At 41.3% G+C, this 26,038-nt stretch overlaps 1 protein-coding gene across 2 annotated transcripts; it reads right to left on the bottom strand.

Moving 5' to 3' along the window:
* SEPHS1 (selenophosphate synthetase 1) lies at positions 1-26,038 on the bottom strand. Of its 2 annotated transcripts, XM_081023781.1 has the most exons (9): positions 25,528-26,038; positions 23,815-24,083; positions 17,270-17,373; positions 15,919-16,026; positions 14,495-14,649; positions 12,296-12,386; positions 10,552-10,651; positions 6,184-6,396; positions 1-1,279 (listed from the first exon to the last, which is right to left on the bottom strand). In XM_081023781.1, exons 2-9 carry the CDS (start codon positions 24,005-24,007, stop codon positions 1,065-1,067), a joined length of 1,179 nt encoding a protein of 392 aa, XP_080879907.1. In that variant the 5' UTR covers positions 24,008-24,083; positions 25,528-26,038; the 3' UTR covers positions 1-1,064. The 2 variants fall into 2 exon arrangements, with proteins under 2 accessions (XP_080879907.1, XP_080879906.1); XM_081023780.1 differs by lacking the exon at positions 25,528-26,038 and having other exon boundaries at positions 23,815-25,496.

The following is a 26,038-nucleotide window of genomic DNA, read 5'->3' as shown; positions in this document are numbered from 1 at the left end:
TAGAAAAATTAAATATTTATTCAAATAATAAGCTTAAGTTCAGGCTGAAATGTTGGCAATGCAGATATTAAACACATCACAAAAGCGTGCACAAAAATGAATTTTGAGCAGAGAACAAAAATACTAGGCATTATACTAGACAGCTGATTTAAGAAAACAAAAAAGATTTATAATAATCACTATACAAAATATAAAATGTATTAAACACTACCATCCACGAAACAGTTTTTTAAATTGGTTATATTTAAGAATTATTTGTGTAGTTAATCATATAGTGAATTGTAAATGATTATACAATAACCTGTTTGGCTGGCAATACCTTGTTGCTCTATAGCACACCCAATCACATTGCAAAACTGAGCATCATCATTTATGCTATCAATTAAAGAAACAATTATTGATAATACAAGTAAATATTGTCTGATCTACAAAGAAGAAAATTATTTTTTTCCCTTCAACTCTGAAGTGCTTCCATGCAAAGTCAGCACTTGCTTGCTTTTAGCAGAATGTATCACCAAGCAATGTCCAGGGTTTTAGATGCTCACGGGTAAGACTTTTACAAATCAAAGATTGACTGTAGACATGCAACCCTCTTGGCTAATGGGTAAAAAGCACTGTGCATCACTTTATCAAATTTATTGCCTTCCTGGAATTTCATTCAAGGCATCTGAAATTAGACCTAGTGATAAATATACACATAGTGAAAAAGGACATAAACTGCTATTTGACACCACTATTGGTAATGTCTGTGCTACGTGAAAGCACCCTTTTAAAAAAGAGCCTATGCGGCGAGAGATAAGTGTCTAAAGATTCAAAATGAATCAACAGTATTGGATAACAATATAATTCTCAACTCAGAAGCTGCCTCAAGATTAGGTGCATCTTCAGTTAATGTAACAGGAAAAAAGGCAATGGGTTTTATTTTATTAAACGCATCCACTCAAACTGACCTAAGGCCACCAGATTTGCAGACACAACGTGTTTCTTTTTCTCTTTTTACAGTTCTTTAGGCTGTAAAATGATAAAGGAATAGATCTATTTTTAAAAAAGCTATTTCATCTAGATTAAGAAGTTGCTCCAGGCGTTGGGTTCACGTTCTGAGTAGCCACTTGTGGTGCTACCTCAATGATTCGAGGTTTGTCTATAATCCTGGCAGTGCGGTTGCCCTTTTCTACAATCCCAATAATCCATGCTTGGTGACCTTCACCATATTTCGGAGACTTGATTTCAGCACAGAAACGTGCTGCCTGTTCACGTGGTAAACAAATAAGGAGTCCTCCTGAAAGGAAGAAGAGTTGACAGTTCAGATCAGAAGTCACTACAAACCTTCTCAATTACTCCAATCTAAATTCCACCATTCCTAAAATGGAAGTTGGTAAAAGTTATTTCAGCTACAAAGTCTGGGCATCCTTGTTGACTGATGATGCTAAGGTACAATTGAATAGGCTTGCATTTTCCATGAGATTTTGCTTCCCTCCATCTATGTCTTGTGGATCTTTAAACACTCTTCCATGTAATTCTGATTGTTTCCTTTTATTTCAGTATTCCTTCTAACAGATCTAAGCCACCAGCAATTTTTCTCTGCATCAAGCTAGGAGAAGCTCAGCATTTTATCTTATTTTTATTTGGGGAGGCTCACCATGCAAACTTTGGCCACCTCATGAGAAGACTCGACTCCCTGGAAAAGACCCTGATGCTGGGAAAGATTGAGGGTACAAGGAGAAGGGGATGACAAAGGACGAGATGGTTGGACAGTGTTCTCGAAGCTACCAGCATGAGTTTGACCAAACTGCGGGAGGCAGTGGAAGACAGGAGTGCCTGGCATGCTCTGGTCCAGGGGCTCACGAAGAGTCGGACACGACTAAACGACTAACAACAACCATGCAAACCATTTGAGAACTCCTGTAACAGTTTTTCAACCAAGTTCTCATCAGACATAGTTATATATATCCACCAGTGACATTATGTATTTTTAAAAATACATAAATGAATAAAGGACACACAATGGCATCAAAAGATGCTGGTCCTTATACTGTATCATTAACTCCAGAACAAAAAACAGCTTCTTTGGAGTGAGTAGCATGCCAAATCAACAGACATTGCTATATAATACATGGTTATCAGTCAGCAAAAGCTTTTGAACTAAAAATTATTTATATTTATCAGCATCCTTCCTACCAAGACTTAGCATGAACTTCTTTGGTGAAGAAAATAAAGATAACAAATATGGTGCTTGGAGACAGAGCACGCCTTAAAATTTCTACAAGGATGCTTTCCGTGGGGATTCATCCACATGCAGGTTTTCTTGCCTACATGCACTGCAAGCATGTAATCATATTTTATTTGGTCACCTCCCTGCCCTTCTGCCCCCACCATTCCAGGAAAATGGAGAGGAGAGAACCACAATCCAGTCTACTACTGAAGCATAACAACAGTCAAGCCATTCACTGTGTGCAGATGTAAAGGAGTAGAGCTGTGTGCCATAAGGGCATTGCTGACAACGCCCTCAACCTCCAGATAACCCCACTGAGCAGTTTCATGTAGCTGTTAAACAGCATCGGGAATAAGATCCAACCCTGAGGAACCCAACATTGAAGGGCACTCTCCAAGCACCACCCATCCAGCAATGTCTATCCAAGTAGGACTGCAACCACCGCAAAGTGATGCCACCCACCCCTAACTCAGAGAGGCGCTCCAGAAGGTTGATGGTATCAAACTGGTATCCAATTCAGTTTCCAAAAGGATCTTCAGAAAGTTTCTTAGACGGTGTTTGAAAAGTAGACTGCAGTTTTTTTGTACCAACTTTTCAAATGTGAACTACAAAGCTGGGAGTCTGTCTCTGAATAAAACCTAATCTGAGTAACTTGGCTGCTTTTGAACATGGAAATTGGAGGCTAATTTGTGCAGGTTATTTGCACACTACAGAGAGATGAGCTAAAAGAATTCCAGGTAAACTGCTAAGTTTAATATTGATGAATATGTACACAAATAGTACCTAATTGTGCATGCTACCCTTTATTAACTTACTCTGATGTGTGAATTATGTTACATCAAACCATACTTAAAATAAACAGTGGTTTAATGTGAATGCCCAGTGTACCTTTGCAGACTGCTGAAATTCTGGCCACTTTGCTTCTCCCCGGCTGCCAAGAAGGCAAGTCTGGCTTGTTGTGTTGTCTGAACGGCCCAGCCTGACGAGGAAAGAAACCAGGAGCCCATGTTCAGCCCACACAACAAGCCCGAGTATGGCTTCTTTCCTGGAAGCGCAACAGCAGCAGGGGAACAGTGAGGCACAATTTCGGCAGTGCGCACCAGCACGCTGCTTGTTCACAATCGTGTTCACATTAGCGTTACTTTAAGGATGTTTAATGTGACCATGGGAACCAGGCCAACATGAGAAACCAACCCTTAGGAGTGCGTACTCAGAAATGTTACTCCATTAAGATTTGTTTCTCCCTACTTTCTTGCCCTTCTGTGTAATTTGCAAAACACACATCTGGTCTAGAGCCACGATGTTGTGGACATTGGGAGACTATTCCAGACTAGAACTTGCACTAAAGACACACAGCAGCAGTGGCTAATTGGGCTCTCTGGGAAAAGAGCACCATCTACTGACCTCTGGAAGAAGTCCTTTAAGCAATGCTTGTGCAAAATGCAGTGTTTGTATGCCAATGGGGTAACGCCATCTTGCGCTGCCCGGTACTGCCAGGCGTGCTCTTCTCAATGGTTCTTTGCTGCAGAATTAAGCCTTGGGGGACTGGGCATCTTGCGGTCTGAAGTCAGGACTTCCAAGCACCATCCATGCGGCATGCAGGGGTGTTCTCCACAGGGAAGCTGCTCCCACACCCGATCTAGCATGCCTCTGCTCTATTGCCCATCAGCTTATGGGCAATAGAGCCAAAGCTGCTTTCACTTGCCAGTCCATGACCAGGAGTGCCCCACTGTGCCCAAGGCTCCACCTGATGTCACATATGATGGCAGGTGGGCAGGGCTTGAAGAAAACAGCCTCGCAGGCCAAGTTTGACCCACCTCTGGCACAACAGTATCGCCAAACTGCAAACACGATCCTTTGGGAGAGTGTAACTCAGTCTAGAGCAGACTGAACATCATGTCCTTGAGCAACTAAAGTAGTGATAGAAACTCATTTGTCAGGAGTTTGATTCAGTTTATTGGCCTGCATTCTGGAAAATGGTTCTGCACTTCCGCTACCTCAACCCACAGAGGAGAGAGAGAGAGAGCGCTGAGTGTAATCACCATATTCATGGCACCCACCCTAAATTCCCAGGTGACTTCTCTCAGCATTTTTGTGCACGTGGCAAGATGCACAGCAGACAAGTTTGGTTGACTGCAATGCACTGTGTGCGACTGCTCAAGGCTGACCCAGAAGCTGCAAGCTGATGCAAAATGCAACAGCTGGACAGCTCCATGAGGCAGAATATTACCATCCTAATATGCCGCTGAAAGAATGGCACTTGTTGCTGGTTTGCTACTGATTGCTGGTATTGGTGTACATTACCAGTAATCAGTAGCAAAGCGGCAGCTAATGCAATTTTTCAGCAGCTGCATATTAGGATGGTGATATTTTATAATTGGTGTCTGTCTTGGTACTGGTCATTGAGCATAAGAAAATGATTTGACTTGGCGTACCCTAAAAAGCTTGGGATCAGGATCCTGTCTTTCCCCCTATATACCCAACTATGCAGGACAGGGTATCTTGCAGACACCATTTTATCAGGTGGACCATTCCACAGACTGTCAGAATCATATCATAAGTGTAGCACTAAAGTCTCTTTATAGGACGCGGGTGGCGCTGTGATCTAAACCACAGAGCCTAGGGCTTGCTGATCAGAAGGTTGGGGTGAGCTCCCGTTGCTCGGTCCCTGCTCCTGCCCACCTAGCAGTTCGAAAGCACGTCAAATTGCAAGTAGATAAATAGGTACCGCTCCAGCGGGAAGGTAAACGGCTTTTCCTTGTGCTGTTCTGGTTCGCCAGAAGTAGCTTAGTCATGCTGGCCACATGACCCGGAAAAACTGTCTGCGGACGAACGCCGGCTCCCTCAGCCTATAGAGCGAGATGAGTGCCACAACCCCAGAGTCGTTCGCGACTGGACCTAACAGTCAGGGTTACCTTTATCTTTACTTAAAGTCTCTTTGGAACTCCCTCCTACTGCATATCAGACAGGCACCTTCTCCATTGTCTTTCAACAACAGGGGAAAACATTCCTCTTTCAACAAGCCATCCAGAATCTTTATCCCAATTGATATTTGTCTTTGTTTTGAATTAATTTTACATATGTGCTGCTGCTGTTTTAAAATTCTTATTTTTAAAAAATGTTTTATATATAGGTTATGATATTGTAAACCTCTTCAGGATGCCTCATGGAAAGCAATTGATGATGATAATAATATAGTGGAACACCTCAACATAAAGGTTATCGGGCAAAGTAGTAATCCCTCAGGTAGGCCACCTTCTGAATCAGTGCTCCAAAGAAGAGAACCACCAAAAGCCAAGCCTCCTACTACCAACCCAACCAACCTCTCCAGAAGGATGCCATGATCAATGGTATCTTATGTAGCCCAAGAGAATTAGCAAGGTCAAACACTTAACTGGCCTTCTCTAGCTATTAGTCCATTAGACTAACCAAGGGAGTTTCTTGAAAGCTACATGCTAGCAAAAGAGTTGACATCTTTATAATTTGCTTTTTGAATGTGTAGTGCATCCTTCAATGTAGGAAGTGTTCATACTTTAATATTTACTTAAATTTACTGGTCTGTCCAAATAAGTTCTTACTGCTTTGTCCAGTCAATATGGCAAGCCTTCCTTTTTACTTGTCTCACTGAAGGCTATTTGCAATTGCAGAAATGCAACATCTCACGCACTGCAACCTACCTAGAACTGATTCCCAGTCCCAATTGTAATGCAGGCTGCACTTCACAAATATACAAATGCCATTTAATTCTATAAAGAAAAATCTCAGCAATATGCATCCTGCTCTCCATGAAATGATTCAAATATTGTTAAAAATGCAGTGCACAAAGTTTGGAAATTTGCTCAGTCACATGAAGTAAGCATTTCCCTGGCCAAGACACTGCTGACACAGATTCATATTAAATTTCCTGCTATAGATCTGGTATGTTATGACATTCTTAGGAGAAAAACCTTATTTTAAAAAGGGAGATTTACCTGAAGTCTCAGGACACGTCCCATGCATAAGGCCAAACATGTTGCCACACGCCTTGCTGACTGCAGCCATTTTGGCAAGAACAGGAAGATTGTGTATAACAAAAGAAACCTCATTGCGCTGCTGCTTGGCTAAATTTTGTGCATGCCCCAGGATTCCAAAGCCTGTGATGTCTGTGGCTGCATGTGCATTGAATGTGTGCATCAGTCCTGCAGCTGGAAATGGAAAACAGGAGAAAACATTACGATGAATTCTGCAGTTTCTTTTCTACCACTTTGTGCAAATGTTTAAGTTATGTACTGTGAAGTTTCAAGACCCATCACTTTACTCTGAACTTTCACACAAGAGATGTGGTTTCAGGACCCACCCTATTCCTGTGACTGTAATTTATATGAACTGTTTTCCATATTGAATTTGAAACTGTTGTAATTCACCCATGGACCACATAGTGAAGGGCAGGTAATGAACAGAAATAGTACCAGTAGTAGTAGTAGTAATTCTGAACTAGGTTTTATTAAAATACTCAGAAATGTTGCAGAAAGAGTAAAAATGAAGTTGCATCATCACCATCACCATCATTTATTACTTATACACTGTCCATCCAGCTGGGTTTCCCCAGCTACTCTAGGCTGCTTCCAGAAGGAGACTAAAAATACATTGAAACATCAGTCATTAATAATAATAATAATAATTTATTATTTGTACCCCGCCCATCTGTCTGGGTTTCCCCAGCCATGCTGGACGGCTTCCACAGAGACCAAAAATACACTAAAATGTCACCCACTAAAAACTTCCCTGAACAGGGCTGCCTTAAGATGTCTTCTGAATGTCAAGTAGTTGTTTATCACTTTGACATCTGATGGGAGCGTTCCACAGGGCGGGCGCCACTACCGAGAAGGCCCTCTGCCTGGTTCCCTGTAACTTTGCTTCTCACAGTGAGGGAACTGCCAGAAGGCCCTTGGCGCTGGACCTCAGTGTCCGGGCAGAATGATGGGGGTGGAGACGCTCCTTCAGGTATACTGGGCGAGGCCATTTAGGGCTTTCAAGGCAGCACCAACACTTTTAATTGTGCTCCGAAACGTGCGGGGAGCCAATGTAGGTCTTTCAAGACCAGTGTTATGTGGTCTCAATGGGCCGCTCCCAGTCACCAGTCTAGCTGTCACATTCTGGATTAGTTGTAGTTTCTGAGTCACCTTCAAAGGTAGCCCCATGTAGAGTGCATTGCAGTAGTCCAAGTGGGAGATAACTAGAGCATGCACCACTCTAGTGAGACAGTCTATGGGCAGACAGGGTCTCAGCCTGCGTACCAGATGAAGCTGGTAGACAGCTGCCCCAGACACAGAATTGACATGTGCCTCCATGGACAGCTGTGAGTCCAAAATGACTTCCAGGCTGCGCTCCTGGTCCTTCAGGGGCACAGTTACCCCATTCAGGACCAGGGGTCCTCCACACCCACCTGCCCCCTTTCCCCCCAAAATAGTACTTCTGCCGTATCAGGATTCAACCTCAATCTGTTAGCCGCCATCCATCCTCCAACCGCCTCCAGGCACTCACTGCCTTCACTGGTTCCGATTTGAAAGAGAGGTAGAGCTGGGTATCCGCATACTGATGAACACCCAGCCCAAACCCCCTGATAATCTCTCCCAGCAGCTTTGTATAGATGTTAAAAAGCATGGGGGAGAGGACAGAACCCTGAGGCAACACAAGTGAGAGCAACACAAGTGAGAGAGATCATCAACCAGCACGACCAAGAAAGTTTCAGTCCCATGGGGCAGCCTGAATCCTGACTGGAAGGGATCCAAATGGTCCGCATCCTCCTGGAGTGCCTGGAGTTGTTCAGCAACCACCCGCTCAATCACCTAGACAAAAATGGAAGATTTGAGGCTGGGTGATAGTTGGCCATATTGGCCAGGTCCAAAGATGTTTTTTTAAGAAGCGGTTTAATGACCGCCTCTTTCAATGGGTCTGGGAATGCTCCCTCACAGAGGGAAGCATCCACCACCCCGCAGAGCCCATCACCCAGCCCTTCCTTGCTCGCATGTATGAGCCAGGATGGGCAAGGATCAAGGAGACAGGTGGTTGGTTTCACTCGTCCAAGCAGCCTGTCCACATCCTCGGAGGTAACAGATTGGAATTGATTCCATGCAACTCTACTAGACAGGATTCTAGCACTCTCCCGCCCCGGCCCTGCTCCCACGGTGGAGTCTACTTCCTTCCGAATCTGAGCGACTTTATCTGCAAAAATTGTTGCGAAATCATTGCAGGAGATCTTGGGGTTAACAGAACCCCAACGGTGGTTCTGTTAAATTGTGAACCACATGAAAATGTCTCCTGCTATTTTCTGCATATGCAATAGAAGCGGTAAGCAGGTAAGAGGATGTGAGCAGGTAGTCATCAAATGCAGTAATGATTAGTATACATTACAGATGGCACATTCTAGGGTGCTGTTCAATGTAGCTTTCAAAGCATGAGGAGTTTGGAAAGTATTGTTCTTAGTTAGAAGAAGGAAGTGTCATGTAAATATATTTTACAACTTTGAAAGAACAGTTCCAGGTTAAGTTCAACTTTTGTTTTATTTGAGTGGCTACATATACTCCCTACATACTAATAAGTTTAATTACATGACCAGTGAGTAGGAAAACCTAATTTCAAATGAACTGAAGTCTAAGCTTCTTTCATTCTCTATGTATAATAGATTTGGGATATTCAGACCTGAAACACATGCGCGCGCGCACACTCCACTTAAAAAATATTTTCCTTTTAGGGGAATTATATTTAGATGATGCTCCTGCGGAAAGATAGTTAGAACAGCTTTATAAACTATCAGGTAAGCAGTTTCTCAATTTGTGCACCATACAAAATAAACCAGCATCATAGGTTATTTCCACAAACATTGAAAGAAACATTAATCACTGACTAGCAGCAGTTTTTATAGGACATACTAAAAAGTGTCTGTATGGACCTGGGGCCACCCACAATTGCAGAAAGTTTTAACATGTTTGAAAAGCCCTTCTGTAGAACCAAATACAGTGGTACCTCGGTTTACGAACTTAATCCGTTCCAGAAGTCCATTCTTAAACCAAGGTGTGCTTTCCCATAGCAGTGGGGGACTCAAATTATAAATGGAACACACACAACAGGAAGCGAAACATGTTCTGCTTCCAAGGCAAAGTTCACAAATCAAAACACCTACTTCCGGGTTTGCAGCATTCTTAATCCAAGTTGTTCATAAACTAAGCTGTTCTTAAACCAAGGTAGCTGAAGCGAAGTGGTAAGGAAAATTGGTCTCTCTGAGGCCACTTCAAACACACACACAGTTAAGTGTTCCCTTGTTCCTACACCTTATACTCCCTATCAAGAAAAAAGGAAGACTCCCGTGTTCCCCTGCATTGCTCAAGCTGGAGATGGGTTGCATAGTCTGCTACACAGGCAACTCTGAATAGGTTATGGGTTCCAGAAGGTTCTGCCAAACGCTGTGTTGGGAGTGAAATTGAAGAATGTTTAACAATTCCCAATGATGTATAGATGGGTCCCTGTCATACCGGCTTTCAAATCTGATCATACAAAAGGTGCAGGTGGAACAGAGAACCAGAACTTCTGCTTTTATTTAAAATCAAGTTCACATAACCTGTCAGAAGCACTACAATGCCACTCTCCATACCGTTCCAACCTTGAAACCTCAATAAACATGGAATGCTCTGGCAGATTACAACAAGCATTAGTTTATTCATGTACAGTGGTACAGTGGTACCTCGGGTTAAGTACTTAATTCGTTCCGGAGGTCTGTACTTAACTGAAACTGTTCTTAACCTGAAGGACCACTTTAGCTAATGGGGCCTCCTGCTGCTGCCACGCTGCCGGAGCACAATTTCTGTTCTCATCCTGAAGCAAAGTTCTTAACCTGAAGAAATATTTCTGGGTTAGCGGAGTCTGTAACCTGAAGCGTATGTAACCCGATGTACCACTGTATTTGCAAAGAATGCAGAAATTCTACAACCAAGTTTGATTTAAAAAAACTATCTGCCCAGAGAGAAATGGAGTACTAGGTAAGAAGCCATGGCAAGGATAGCAAGAGTAACCATTCTTGTCATTTCAATCAAAGGCAGAGAAAATGTTCTGATGTCCTCTGATCCTACTTTTAAAAAGGAAGCCAAGACCGTCCATTTTGATTTTCAGAACATTGCAAAGGCTCTATATTCTGAGGGCTTTGGAAATCTGATTTATTTCTGATTTATTGCAACACTAATATTTTTCCAGCTCTAATACAAACGGTGTACATGCTTTTCAAAAACTGTTTGCCTCTTAGTGACTTTAGCCATATTTAACTCCAAAAAGTTTCGTCATGAAGCATGTACACCCCATTCTCATACCTGTTCTGTTGAGTCTTGCCATATTCATCATTGCTTCTTGATAGGCTAGCTCCACATCTTCTTGTGTAACCACCAACTTGATTTTGTTCCATTTTTCTGGCTAGTATGTTGAAGAAAAAACAAGATCAAACTATCTGTGTTTTAACTACATAAATTCTGCATGTGATGCAATTACTTTGTTTAAAGTGCAGTAGACTAAAGGTCTTATATAGTCCAGCATCTTGCTTCCAACAGGAGTCAAGTATTATTACTGTTGTCATTTATTTGTTGCCTTCCAAACATATCTCAAGGCAAATTCCTTTCTAAAGTCACCTAAGCTAGTGGAGATGATGAAGATGGGATTTTTTCTCCCAATGTGCATCACTTTACATTTACTTTCACTGAACTGTATTTGCAATAATGTTCTCCATTCACCCACATTAAAGAGCTGCTTTTGGAACTCTTTACAGTTTGCTTGGCTTTCTACCACCCTCAATAATGGTCTAGTGTGCATATTAACTTAGAAGAAAGTTCTGCTGTATTCAATGGGGCTTACTATCAGGTAAGTGTGTAGGGTTGCAGCCTTAATGTCAAAAATATGAACACACAATACATAATTCACACATAATTACACACATAACTCACACTTAATTACGGATGCAACCTGGGAAACCAGGTGCAACAATGAATCAAGAAGCATTTCAAGTCTGCCTAACAGTGTGGGGCAGAGGACAGTAAATCTGTCTGATGAATGCCCCAATCCACCTCAAAGCAAAGGGTCTCTAAACAATCTGTATTCATTTTCAATTAGGTTGTGAGTACTTGAATACTCAAATGGGACTGCAAGATCTGAAAAGGAATATCCCACATTCAAAAAACTATGGAATCTCCTGAATTGTTATTTCACGTCTCCTCATCCTAAGATGGTAGGAAGTGTGCCAAGAAAACTCCTGGCCTTTGCATGTAACATACATGATAGCCCAACTTGCTTTTATTTATACTTTACCTTTCTTAAAATGATGACACGCTTTAAAAAACTGTCAATATATATTGTTTACTAGTGGTTTCCTAACCCTGCAACTACCATCTAAGGCCCTTCTTTGTGTGGCACCTCCACAAGAGGCAACAACATGAGAATGGGGCTTTTCTGCAGTGGCTCCCCATTGTGGAACGGTCACCCCAGGAAAGCTCACCTAGTGCCTTCATCATGTCTCTTTAAACCATTGACTGATTGAACAGTCTACGGCCTTTTAAATGTGTTTGTGGGAGGGGGTTATTGGTTTCTTTTTGGTTTATTATGTATTCTGTCTTCTCATTTTGTATTTTTATGTTGTGAACTGCCCTGCAATCTTTGCATGAATTTAAATTCATAAAATCATCATCATCATCATCATCACCATCTGAGTATTCATCAAGCACAATGAAAAGAACATTATTAAAATAGATGCCCTATATGAATATACATAGAGATGTGCTTTTACAGTGAAAAGTTTCAATACTACCACTAATACTGCATTTCAGAGATTTTTTTTTAAATTTCTAGATAATTAACTGATCTATACTTGCAGAGCAAAACCCCAGTTTCAAAGATTTCAATAGCAAATTGCTAGCAGTTTATGTAAATAGGTTTAAGCCTATTCACTGGTTCAAATACTGATTAAACAGGTGTATATTTTCAAGGTTAAGATAACTGCCTCAGATAAAGAGCTACACAGATTATTTCTCTGATCCTTTACTCCGACCCCATTCAGACGCATTTACTTACAATATCTAGCCACTGGTGGACAGCTACAGCAACCTGCGTTCCCAAGGGTTTAGTTAACACAAGCACGTCTCCTGGCACTGCATTGTCTGGCCTGCAAACAAGACACCCATATATGTAAAAAGACACATATGATGTGACTATTTCCCAGTCAGCATTCCACAGAATATATACAACAATGCTCAACCACCAAAAGAGCTTACTCTAAAACTGAGGACTATGAGAAGTGAAATGCCAGAGGACAATTTTATGAACTTTGCATCTCAAACTGAGTAACAGTAGCCCTCTGTCCAGCTACAGAAGGCTATGGAAAGATACTACAGGTAACCAATGAAAAAACAACATCTTCAGAACTATACTGTGAATCAGTCAGATACTAGACCTTTGGTGCGTGTGTGGTTTTTTTTTTTAAAAAAAGAATATAATCACAAAGACAAAGTAAAAGAAAAGGTCAAAGATTTTATTTTTAAATAACAAAAATACTTTTTGAAATCCCATGAAATGTGCTTGTTTAGGTGGCTTAAATAATTCGTTTGACATTTATTCATGTTTCAGAGGATTGTTTTTAAAGTGCTTAATGATGAGAAATAGCCACTCACGCTACCTATAATAGATCTTATTTATGTCTAGCTTCCGTAGCAGGATTCTGGTCTCAGTTCTGTATGTAGAAGGAAATCTCATTCCTCCTACTTCAAAAGCTTAGGATTTCAGCGTAAGTTATTGTATCAAGGAGAAACAAAGTAAGCAGACTTCAAAGCCAACAACTGCAATCATGGAAGGATTTACAGCCTCATAGTGCTCCAAGGATGTACATTGTAGGGTACAATGTAACAGGTAGCCAGTACAGTCATACCTCGGGTTGCGATCGCTGCAGGTTGCACGTTTTCAGGTTACGGACGCGCTGAACCCAGAAGTACTGGAATGTGTTACTTCCGGGTTTCGGCGCTCGCGCATAAGTGCTAAATAACGCTAAATAAGTGGGTCACACGCATGTGCAGACGTGGCGCTGCAGGTTGCAAACGTGCCTCCCGCATGGATCATGTTCACAGCCCGAGGTTCCACTGTATGCTGAATAAAGTGGCAACTATTAATATGATTTCCTGGGTATGTTTATACATGTTATTCAAGGACCTTTAAAAAAATTGGTAATGGTCACATTCAATTAACATTCTAATCTAGAATGTGACACCAGAGTTCTTTAAAGAACAGAAGCTTAACTTTCATTCTTGATACATGCTCCAAATGAAAAGGGTAACTCATTTTAAAGGTTTCTGAGGCTGCCATTCTAAACACACTTACTAGAGAGTAAGCCTCATTGAACACAGCAAGACTTATGTCCAAGAAAATATTTATAGGATTCTGCAGTTAGACATGAAAAGGATCTAGGAGTCTTGGTTGACCACAAACTTGACATGAGCCAACAGTGTGACGCGGCAGCTAAAAAAGCCAATGCAATTCTGGGCTGCATCAATAGGAGTATAGCATCTAGATCAAGGGAAGTAATAGTGCCACTGTATTCTGCTCTGGTTAGACCTCACCTGGAGTACTGTGTCCAGTTCTGGGCACCACAGTTCAAGAAGGACACTGACAAACTGGAACGTGTCCAGAGGAGGGCAACCAAAATGGTCAAAGGCCTGGAAACGATGCCTTATGAGGAACGGCTAAGGGAGCTGGGCATGTTTAGCCTGGAGAAGAGGAGGTTAAGGGGTGATATGATAGCTATGTTCAAATAGATAAAAGGATGTCACATAGAGGAGGGAGAAAGGTTGTTTTCTGCTGCTCCAGAGAAGCGGACACAGAGCAATGGATCCAAACTACAAGAAAGAAGATTCCACCTAAACATTAGGAAGAACTTCCTGACAGTAAGAGCTGTTTTGACAGTGGAATTTGCTGCCAAGGAGTGTGGTGGAGTCTCCTTCTTTGGAGGTCTTTAAGCAGAAGCTTGACAACCATATGTCAGGAGTGCTCTGATGGTGTTTCCTGCTTGGCGGGGGGGGGGGGGGGTTGGACTCGATGGCCCTTGTGGTCTCTTCCAACTCTATGATTCTATGTATGATTAATATCCAAGAACCCAAAGGCCAAAATATCATCAATTTTCTTACAGATAACATTACAGAAAGGAAATATCCAGAATTTTAACAGTACCTACCCCTTTTAATATTTTACAACCCCTTTTGCATAGGATTAAATGCTTCAACTCACATTATAAACTCATTAGGCTGGCAGACTGTTGTGGCCACTCCTCCTAAAACAATCCAAGGGTTTAATACTGTCTGACCACCAGTCACTGATGTTCCTGCCTCTTCTGCGGCATCTTTAAAACCTTGGATAATTAGAGGCATTACTTTGTCTCTTTCCTAGAGATCAGAAACAACACAAGCAGAAAAACTCTATAATCAATGAAAAAAATCCAGTCTGGAGGTGCAAACCAGTACATGCTGAATCCATTTTTAACTTACAAACCATCCATAGGAGCTACTGGTCAAACCAAAACCAGAGCAGAATGTTTCACAGTTTCTTTTAAAGTCTTTGAGAAACATTTTCCAAAAACTTAAAGTACAAGTACAATTAAGAACAATTTCTTGGATTCAAAACCTATGCTTAAACAGGTTGGATGTAGAGATGCGAGTACTCTACTCGTGAAAGTGGGTGCTTTCAACTGCCATTAATGGAGAGGGGAAGAGATTTCTGCAACTTTTCTCTTTCCCCTCATTCTACCCCACCTCTAAAATGTTTGCACTTGGGAGCTGCTTGACATTTCAGGACAGCTTGGGAGGTGGTATAGGGGAATATGGGGAAATGACCAAAAAAAGCTCCGCCTCCTCCTTTTGTTTGTGGAAGCCCCCACTCGACTGAAGCCCATCTCTGTACCACTGAATCAAAAACTTTTAATAAAAAGCATACAGCAAGGTATGTAAGGGAACACAAAACAATACAAATGTACATTGTGAAAAGCAGAACACTTCATGCCAAGCAAAAAAGCACCCCTCCCACACACTGTGCCATTCAATAATGAGATGAAAATGCAAAACGAAGATTGGGCAAGTAGATATCCCATATTTGTGAGTTCTAGATTAAACAGAAGTTATATATTGCTTGATATTATGCACTCACCAAAGTGTTGTGTGAGAAAAAACATTCCAACTACCTTCAAGCACCTTGCTGTACCCCAATAGTGGTATGAACCGCAAAAGCCTGTGTGCATGTTTTAGTCTGACTACAAAAATAGCCTGGTCTCACCTGGCCCTGGTAATTGCAGACTGGCCCAGTTCACACAACACTCAGCCAACCTCTGATCTCCCCTAGGCTTGCTTACTCTTTTTACAACTATTTTTAAATGGGAAGGGGAGAACCGTGTGTCCTGCCTTGAACTCCTTGGAGGAAAAGGTGGTATATAAATGTAATTCTTTCTTTTTTCTTTGAGCGTGAATCATAACGGAAGCTGGAAAAAATGTTTTTGTTATCCTAAGATAACTGATAGATGTTCAACAACAAACATGGGATTCTCTTGTGGATGCTTGGAATAAAGGTTGCATTGTTCTCTATGAAAGCTGGTGTTCATTTTCAGGGACACAAGGCAATATGTTAGCATGATGCATTCCTATAGCAGTATTTACAGTACTTACCCTATCTGTCATTTTATTACTTATTCCAAGCAGCATCAACATGTTGTCACACTCAGTGACTCCCATAGCATAAAGATCACTAAGAACATTGGCACAGGCTATACGTCCCTAAAAACACACCAAAAAAAAATATTGAATTTACAAAGCATCATCAATTCATGTGCTGCTTTACAAAATAAGATAGGGGGAAAAGATACATCCTTCCCCCAAACTTTTCAACAATGGAAAGGCAGAGATAATGAACTAAAGATTTTTATACTCTGTTTCAAAGGGAACTTTTTTTTTACAACTATATTAAAACATGCTTCTAGTGTACTGCATTGCCAATAATGTCCAGAATTCTGTAATATATGTGGCACCACCTCCAGGCAGAAATATACATTTGCAGTCAGGTCTACTACAATTAGAATTCCTTTGTTTTAATAAACATTTTAATATTGCATTGGTGAATGATTATCTATTTCTTCCCTTAAGAGACACAGCAGACAGCTCTGGAAGATATTTAACCAGTGTCAACATTTCAGAGTTAGGCTGAAGTGGCAAACTGTCAATGTATCAGAGTTAAGTGAAAGTGGCCAGTGGTCCCCTCCTCCTCCCTTTTAAAAGAATATGGCAATTGCTCACAAGCCAGGACTTTTAAATAGTCCCAGGCATAGCTGGTCACAAATTGCTTGTTACTGGTAATTTTCAAGCTACACACATCTACAAAAAACCTAGCCCCCACAAAGCAGAACAGAACACATGAAACCTTGTCTGCAATATAAAGAAACAACAGGCATGTGTGACACATAACTGCACATACAGCTGGAGTTTCATTTGATGTCAGCATCCAGCAGTTTCCATTATCAGCAAGATATAATGATATTCATTTAAATGATATTCAATTAAAAAGCAACTCGTCTTTTCAGTAATAGGAACAGCTGTAGCACAAACACCATACACGCTTGTGATTGTACCTGCAGTTATATTCCATATGTATATACTGATTCTTTGGATTGCAGCACCCAGTTGCAGACTTCATACTTGCTATTCTGAATGTGTTTGTATCAATACTGTAGGTTGGAGTACCTTGGGCAATAAATTTCATGGAGAGCAGGTATTTAGTTAAGAGTCCAAGAGTGATCCTAATACAGTACAGTTCTGATTCAAAGTATCCCAAGACAACTGGAATACAAAGCTCAGATCTAGAGCTCTGCCTCTAACAGGAGAAAAACTTCACAAAACTGGCAGGTCAACTGTCCAATCACAACAGAGAAAGTCTAGAACTGCCCAAAACAATGCTCACCAATCACAATTTAGGTAGCTAACAGGCACCTTTCCCCCGCCCCATACATATGTTTAGGCAACTCACCATCATATAAGGATCATCCACAATAGGATAAATGTAATCTGTTGTCTGGACCAAAGATAGGCCTCCATGTCTTAAAGGAATAACACAAGTGTCCATTCCAATTCCTGTAAAGACAGTGGCAGTTAATTACCAATTAATAAAAGTCATTTCCTTGGATTTCTCAAAGTATATTCTATCCTTGCCCACCCCACTCACCCAAAGACTCCTTACACACCAATGAAATTCAAAAGGAAGCAACAGCTAGTGAGGTTTGGGGAGATACATCAGTCTGTTTCTCCTCATTAAACATCAGCCCGACAACCCTAGTCTTTAAAACAGGGGTCAGCAATGTTTTTTGAGGCCGGTCCAGTCCACTCACTGGCAGACCTCTCGGGTGGGCCGGAGCATGCACGCCCGTGCGTGCGCTCAAGCTATTTCCAGTGAACTTCTGGGGTGGAGGAGTGCCCGTGTGCATACGCTATTTCCAGCACGCTTCCGACCCGGAAGTTGGTTACCGTGGCGAGAAAAAAAATGGTGCTGCGGGGAAAAAAGCACAGAATCCCCATGCCGATCCACAGAACAGCCGTGGGCCAGTTCCAGGAAGCTCATGGGCTAGAACCAGCCCATGGGCCTTAGGTTGCTGAACTCTGCTTTAAAACATGTCTGCCTACAGAAAACAACTGACAGACACACAAGCTGATTAGGACAAAATAATGATAGCAGATCTGCACATTAGCCAGCAGCCATTCATGAGGTTCAGTCTCCTCCTGTGGTGTGCAGCCTTATGAAAACTGCCTGACCATCCAATTGCTGCAGAACCTAAGAGCTTTTTGCCATCTCTCTTGCAAAAATACAGCGCCCTTCTCTGACGGATAAGAACCTGGTAGAAGAAAAGCTGCCATCTATACTTTTGATTTAACAAAGGGAGGGAGGGAGGGAGGGAGCAATGTGCGCTGCATGAGATTGGCCCTTTGAATTTAGACATTAAGAGCTTTCATAGAAACTTGTAGTTGAACTTGTAGTCAGGAACAAATGACATGGGTGCTCTGGTACTTCCTTGGCTTCAACCATATAATTTAGGGTGAATCTCCCACAGAACTTATAGATTCCCCCATGACCTCCAAGATAAAGCACTCTCAATATGCATTTATTAGACCCTTGATTAGCAAATAGTTTTATAAGAAGACCACTTTGAAGCAAAGGAAATGGGAGGTAGTAGACCAAGTCTCCTGCACTGTTCAGAAAGGTTTTCCATACATCTCTCAGCTTTAAAGACCAAATGATACCAGGACTTGGGACCTCTTTCTAACCCCTATGTTCCATTTCCCCCTTGATCTTTCTTAAAGCTTAGAGATACTTTTGCAGTGTTCTGAGCAAAAGAGTCTTTTCAGATTGCCATCCACTGGGCTCACAAACAAGTTTATGGCAAGATTTGATAAGACTGATCATCTGTTCTGGGAAGAAGGAAAACAGGGTAGTTATTGTTATACTGTATTTATAATTTGTTGAAAATCAAAATTTCTATAAAATTTCACAGAAATGCACAATGCCACGCATGAATCAGGTTCTGCTGCACCTACACCATCAACGGGGTACTTGGAAAAAAGTTAAACCTGGTGCCACACACTCCCATCTTAACTCTCTTTGTAGACCAAAAGAGCAGTGGCACAAAGATATGCCTGACTCCTCACCCAAGTCATAGAAACATAGAACTGTAGGAGTTGGAAGGGTCCCCAGGGTAATCAAGTCTGACTCCCTGCAATGCAGGAATCTCTACTAATGACAGATGGCCATTCCAGTTCATAGCTAGGAGGGAAATTTGTGAACAACTATGCTATTTTTTTCTGGCCAGTACCACTCTTGGGCTTGCCTCATCATGCCCTGCTTGCAGCAGAGTAACAGAACAAAGTGCATCAAGCCAAGCATTCTGCTTCTGCAATAGTGAAATCAGGCGTTCGAAGAAAACCCACAAGCATGAAGGTAGTAACTCTCTCCTGCTGTTGAAACTGAGATTAAGCAACATAATCCTTAGGAATATAGTGGTACCTCCAGTTACGAACTTAATGCATTCCAGAGGTCCGTTCTTAACCCAAAACCGTTCTTAACATGAGGCACACTTTCGCTAATGGGGCCTCCCGCTGCCGCCGTGTGCCTTCCGCTCGCAAAGTTTGCAAGCAGGAGCATCTACTTCCGGGCTAACGGAGCTTGTTAACTGAAGCGTTCATAAGGAGTACGGTACGTAACCCGAGGTTCCACTGTACTTGGTATTCCTTTATTCAGCACATAAACCATGACCATCCAAATAATCCACCAGCCACACATGGACGGCTATGGATTGTCCTTCTAACATTACCTATGAACTGGAAAAAGAAATATGATACGATACCAAAAAAAGTAAAACAACAGACAAGCAAACAACAATATGTCTGTGTTGATTACCTGACATGTTTAGGGAGGGTTAACAGGTTCTTGTTACTCTTCTTCATGTCAAAAATGTAATTTACAAGTACAATACTTTGGAATCCAAGGTATGCAATATATGCTTGCATTTTGGAAAATCATGATTTAAAAAACAACAATATATTGCTATAGATTCAGGTAGGTAGCCGTGTTGGTCTGATGCAGCAGAAATAAAATAAAATAAAAAATTGTCCAGTAGCACCTTAGAGACCAACTAAGTTTGCTCTTGGTATGAGCTTTCGTGTGCATGCACACTTCTTCAGATACTATGAAGAAGTGTGCATGCACATGAAAACTCATACCAAGAACAAACTTAGCTGGTCTCTAAGGTGCTACTGGACAATTTTTTAATTTTTTAATATATTGCTATATAACCCATGACTAAAAATCATGAGTTTATCTTATCCCCTTTTAGAGTTAACTATTCTAGTAATCATCACATCTTGCAGCATCAAATTTCATAAATTAATTGTGCACTGTGTAAAGTATCTTCTATCCTGAATCTCCTAAAGATCAGTTTCACCGAATGGCCCCAAATTCTATTTTTATGTCAGGGTTTTCAGTGAGCTGTCCACCTCAATACAAATATCTCTTTCCTGATTGGTTACTACTAGTTCATATCCCATCAGTGTGCATGTAAATTTAGGAGTTTTTGTTCCAATGTGCAAGACTTTACAGTTATTTATACTGAACTGCATTTGCCATTTTGCTGCTCCTTCACCCAATTTGGAGACACTCTTTTGATTTCGTCCATCCTTGGTCACCTCACTGCTCATGCTTAACACCAGATCATTTATGAACACGCAAAAAAGAATCAGTTTCAATATAGAACCTTGGGGAACCAAGTTATGTGCCCCCCTTGTGAAAACTATATTCATTCCTGTGGTCTACTTTCTCTTTTTTAGCCAGTTACAAATTCGTAAGATGCCGGCCCTCTAATCCCATTGTGCCAAATTTATTTAAATTCCCTCAACAAAGGCTTTTATCAATAGCTTTTCAAACATTCAAGTATATAGATTACTGGATCACTCTTATCCACATACATGTTGACACTCTCAAAGAACTCTAAAACATGAGGTGCTTTCTTAGTAAGAAGCAAGGCTTGGAATCCCTGAGTGATCCAGCCATGTAAAGTATTGAATGCCCCCCAAACCTATTTGGGAGGGGGTGGGGTAAGGGCTTTGCTTTGTTTTTATTATGTATTTTGTGTAAAAACACAAAATCTTATATTTTATGCTGTGAACAACCCTGAGATCTACAGATGAAGTGTGTTATAAAAATTTAATAAATAACAACAACTGGCCTCTGAGCATTCTGTGTGGTGGTAGCAGTAGTAAGTGCACCAGCGAAGTAGGAAAGAATAGTACAGGCTTGGTACAACGTGGAACTATTTGTAGGCCCTCCTTTCAGCATCAGTCAGATAGGGTGGGTTCGGGGGGGGGGGAATCAAGAAGTGAGCAGGGGCCAGTTGTGCCCCAGACGCTGCCAGTTGGCCATTGCTACAACAGGATTATGGCTATAGTCCAGTTAACCCAAAGGACAATGGTGATATTTGTTGATTCAAATCATTAGCTTTCCAAATTTGCTTTTGTATGTATACTTAAATCTCAGTCATTGAAAATGTTGGTGCTCCCATTCTGAAATTTATCACATAACATGACCATGTTCTGAAAATTAAAAAGTGAAATACTCAGGAACCAAAGATTAAAAAGAATATAAAACGTACTCTTTGGCAGAAAAAGCACACATTTTTGTTTTTGTAGTCTACCATCCTTTTTTCACCAACTTAGAAGCATTATGAGGAGCTGCAGAAGGGGATCATACTACATGGAAGTGAAGCATGAAACACAAGTCACAGGGCCCTCTCTAGATCTGAGCTGCAAAATGGGGCTAGGACTTGTTTTGGCCATGTAGTTCCAAAGCACTCTGAGCACCTCAGAAATGCTGAGCCAAGCTGATAAGTCGCCAACCCCCCTCCTTTCATCCTGGAGCTGCAGTAGTAGTCTGAGGCTTGTAATTATGGCACAACACATTTGTCGACCTTGTGGGGAAACCAGTCTTTAAAAATCAAGAAAGAAATGGTCATGTGGAAGAGGTGGATGAATTTGGGTACATTAACGTTAGACCAGTTGATAAACGAAGAGAATGAATTTTATACATATTCCATCTTAAGAGACAAATACAGACTACCTACAAATTCTCACTGGCAATATCTCCAGACAAAACACTTGCTAACCACCATCTACAGACCAGGAGCTTTTACAGCCTCAGAGACCCCAGAAATATTGAAGCAGCTGATTAATTCTTACACAACAACAAAAACGGCCATCAACATATATAAATATTTGTTATCAGCAAACCATTTTGATATACAGGTATTGAGGGAGGGTTGGAATAAAGAATTAGAGATATCCATTTCAACCACACAGTGGGAAACTGTTTTAACTGGTATAACAAGGGTGTCTCTGGATCTTAAATTGAGGCTCACACAACAAAAAATAATATTTAGAATATACTGGAGCCCATTACGTTTGTTTAAAAGAAGGGCTGTTAGAGATGCAATAGGGATAATGCTTCTCTAAAACATATGTTTTTTCACTGTCCTACATTGAAAGGTTTTTAGCAGAAGGTAACAAACCATCAACAGAAATGTATGGAACAACCTTACATTAACAGAGCAAAATATCCTATTGAATTATATACCCAGCACATGGAACCTTACAAAAGGACTATTTGAGATGGACTCTCCATGCCCTTACCACAGAAAAAGACTGATGGCGGAGAAATGTGGCTCCCTTCTACGAGTGGATTGAAGACTTATACAAACTCGCAACATATAAACGCAGACTTGCCACTGTAATAAGAATTTTAAGGTCTTACATATGTAATAAATGTTCATAAATGTACCAAGAAAAATGTACAAACCACATGTCTGAAGCAGCACAGGAAGACGCTTCAGGTTACAGACTCCACTAACCCAGAAATAGTGCTTCAGGTTAAGAACTTTGCTTCAGGAAGAGAACAGAAATCATGCTCCGGTGGCGCAGCGGCAGCAGAAGGCCCCATTAGCTAAAGTGGTGCTTCAGGTTAAGAACAGTTTCAGGTTAAGAACAGACCGCCAGAACGAATTAAGTACGTAACCAGAGGTACCACTGTACTGTAATAGGTTAAGATCTGGTGAAGTACAATAACAACCTAGGTAAAATACAGTGGTACCTCGGTTTTCGAACATAATCCGTTCTGGAAGACCATGAGTTCCAAAACATTTGAAAACTCAAAACAGAAGCCTCAAAACGGAAAACTCAATATGGAAGCCACATTTCTGGTTCAACTTCTGAGACGAGTTTGAAAACCAAAGCATTTACTTCTGGGTTTACAGCATTCGAGTTCCCGAAATGTTCGTCAATGGAGATGTTCGGAAACCGAGGTACCACTGTATATAGTTTTGGGTCCCCCTTCCCCCCTTTGTTTTCCCTTCTACACAGGTTGTTTCTTTCTTGTTTGTGTCTCACCATGTCTGGTGCACATATTTATGTACTTTTTGAACTTTCAATAAAGATTTTTTAAATAAATAAATGGCACAACACCATAATTATTCTGGAGTTACAGGATAAGAATCAGTAATAGTCTTGATTTTATTTTTAAAATTATGCTCTGCCTTCACTCACATACCTCTAAGGGAAGTTATATACAAAACTTAAAGAATAAGAATAAATGTAAAAACCCTTTAAACAACTTGTATTTCACAGTTTGAGCATCTCTGCTTCAAGTTTTTCTTGTGTTTCTGTTTTTTAATTAATGTGTTATAATTTTCATTCTTTTGTACTGTATTTTAATGTTGCTGCCGTTGTTTTGCATTGGGAGCAGCCCAGAAAATTTGTCATGGGGCAACTGTGATGGGATGACTATACAGATGCAGTAAATAAATACACCATTAAGTAACATCTGACTGGTCAGAATTGACCAAACATTTTTGATTGGTGAAATAACCAACCTTGTTGTTGGTGAAATAAACAACCTTGTACACACAGACAGAGTACAATATTTTTCCTTATTCTCCAACACATGATACAACCATTAAATATCATTGAAGAACTACTGCTTACCCAATCTAGGCATAACAGCTCCCAAAAACTGTTCATCTTCCTGGAAGTGATTTTCTTGTAGAGATTCAAGCAATTTCTGTAAAATGTCCTGAGGCACTTTACAGCCAGTGCCTTTAAGTTCAGTGAATCTTGTTAGCCGAAAGCTCTTGTCAAGTTCATAACTTTCTGGGTTAAAGGACTCCCGGACAGACATGATTCTCACACAATAAGTACCAGAAGCTTTTTCTCTTCTTCAGGATATTTGTTGGTATGCTTTCGTGGTAATTATCCTAGTTTGCAGAAAGAAGTATTAATACAATATAGACTTTCTCAGCTTGTTATGCAGAATAGTTTTATATCTATCTATATATCTTTTCCCTTCTATCTAAAAATCTGAGCTGCAACCATACATTGCAAGAACAGACGCCTCCTTCACTAAGGCTACCAGCTCTTGACATTTTTTTAAAAATAGGCAACATTCATTTTTGCATATAAAGCCCCTGCACAATTACTTTCTTGCAAGTTCTGTAGCAGGGGATGGATCTAAAACTACCCACCCTCCTTAGGTCACTTTGACAAGTAGCAAGCGAACATCTACCATGGTTGAATTCAATTTATGTCTCTAATGACATGCCAAACATGAGTTTGGAAGTGCTGTGCCGAGCCAACTGGACCGAATTCAGTGCATAATAGTAGCATATATGTGATCTTGCTACAGGCTTACAGAAAACCAGGTCTTTAAAGGTCGGCTATGTTTATAGCAAATTGACCTGTGTAAGCAGCCCAAGATGTCCCACTTTGCTCCAGCCTTAGGTGCATACGCTCCAACATTTCCCAAGAAGAAACTGGGACATCCCCACACACCATCCTGCTGCTGCTGCCTGCTCACTCTCCCCACTGCTGCCTAGACGTCCACCTGCTGCCACACAGAGAAGGGCCACAGTGACAATACTTCCAGAAGTGGCGCCATTCTTCCAGAAGCTGTGGCCCACCTCGTATGTGTGTGGCAAGTGGTGGCCAGCGAAGGTGCGAACTAAGAGCATGTAACAAAAAGACACACATATTTTGATTCTGCACTCTTTGGGTCACCCAGGAAAAAAATGGGACATTTGTGCTGTATGCAGTGGAGGAGATAAACATTGGCTGGATCTAGACACATCAAAAAAGTGATTCAGTTAAACCTGCTGTAAACTTCATAAAGTCTGCTAGTGAAAGATGGGACTCCACAGTGTCATAGTGTTATAATGCATATAAAGCATTTTTTCTTTACTAATATAGCTGAGTTCATTATGTCTGAAGCACAGTCCAAGCAAAGTTAAGCACCCATGACACTACGAAACTGAAACAGTAACATCAACAAATCAGTTTCAGTGGAAACTGTGCCCACGGTATTTAATAGGCAGTAAAAAGTTATGGATTCCTCTACATTTCCTATTAACAATTGAACTTTAACACACAAAACAGTAGCTTTCTCCTCATTCTGTTCCCCCAAACAGGTGTCAATCTCCTGAAGCAGGGCTGGGGAGCCTGTGGCCCTCCAGATGTTGGTGGACAACACACTTCCACAATCCCTGGCCACGCTAGATGGGGTTGTTGGGAGTACAACAATGCTGGGGGAGAAGGCATAGGGAGCTCCCCACCCATCCATTGTTTGAATGACAGACACCTATTTTCCCCATGGAAAACTAAGCCTTATAAGCCATACAAAGAGTCGGGAGTACTTAATGCAGCTACCTATATGATTAAAAGCTGCAACATTCTGTATCTTGACTGAACGTTTTTTTTCTGTTTTCTGAAATGAGGAAAGAAGACTGCAGAGCTGTCCCAAACAACTACAGTGGTCACAACACCATACTTTATCCACTTTAGAACAATGTCTTGCAAGTTTGTTTTGTAACTTTGAGAACACGCGAGTTAGAATTAAAGTGCTGCATGAAGTCTGTCTGCAGTTGCACCGGAAAAGACCCAGTTTCCATTAGTTCAAAAATCAACACTGCTCCGAGAATTTAACCTTTGCTTCACCGTAGATCTGGCAAAGGAGCACAGCTGGTAAAGCAGGGGACTCAGTCTGAGGCTCGCGGGTTCAAGCCCCACGTTGAGCAAGAGACTCCGGCCCCGCCAGGGCTCGGGCCAGGGGACTCTGCCCCCTTCCGAGACTCTGCGCGGGGACAGACATTGCAGGCCGACACGCCTATCCGGAAGGAAACCCGGCCACGTGCAGACAGGGCTGGCAACCACGCCTGGC

The sequence above is a fragment of the Podarcis pityusensis genome (genome assembly GCF_964106645.2).
Source record: "Podarcis pityusensis genome assembly, chromosome: 10".
Classification (NCBI taxonomy): domain Eukaryota; kingdom Metazoa; phylum Chordata; class Lepidosauria; order Squamata; family Lacertidae; genus Podarcis; species Podarcis pityusensis.
Note: the sequence above shows the minus strand (reverse complement) of the source record. Positions and strands in the feature narration are given on the sequence as shown.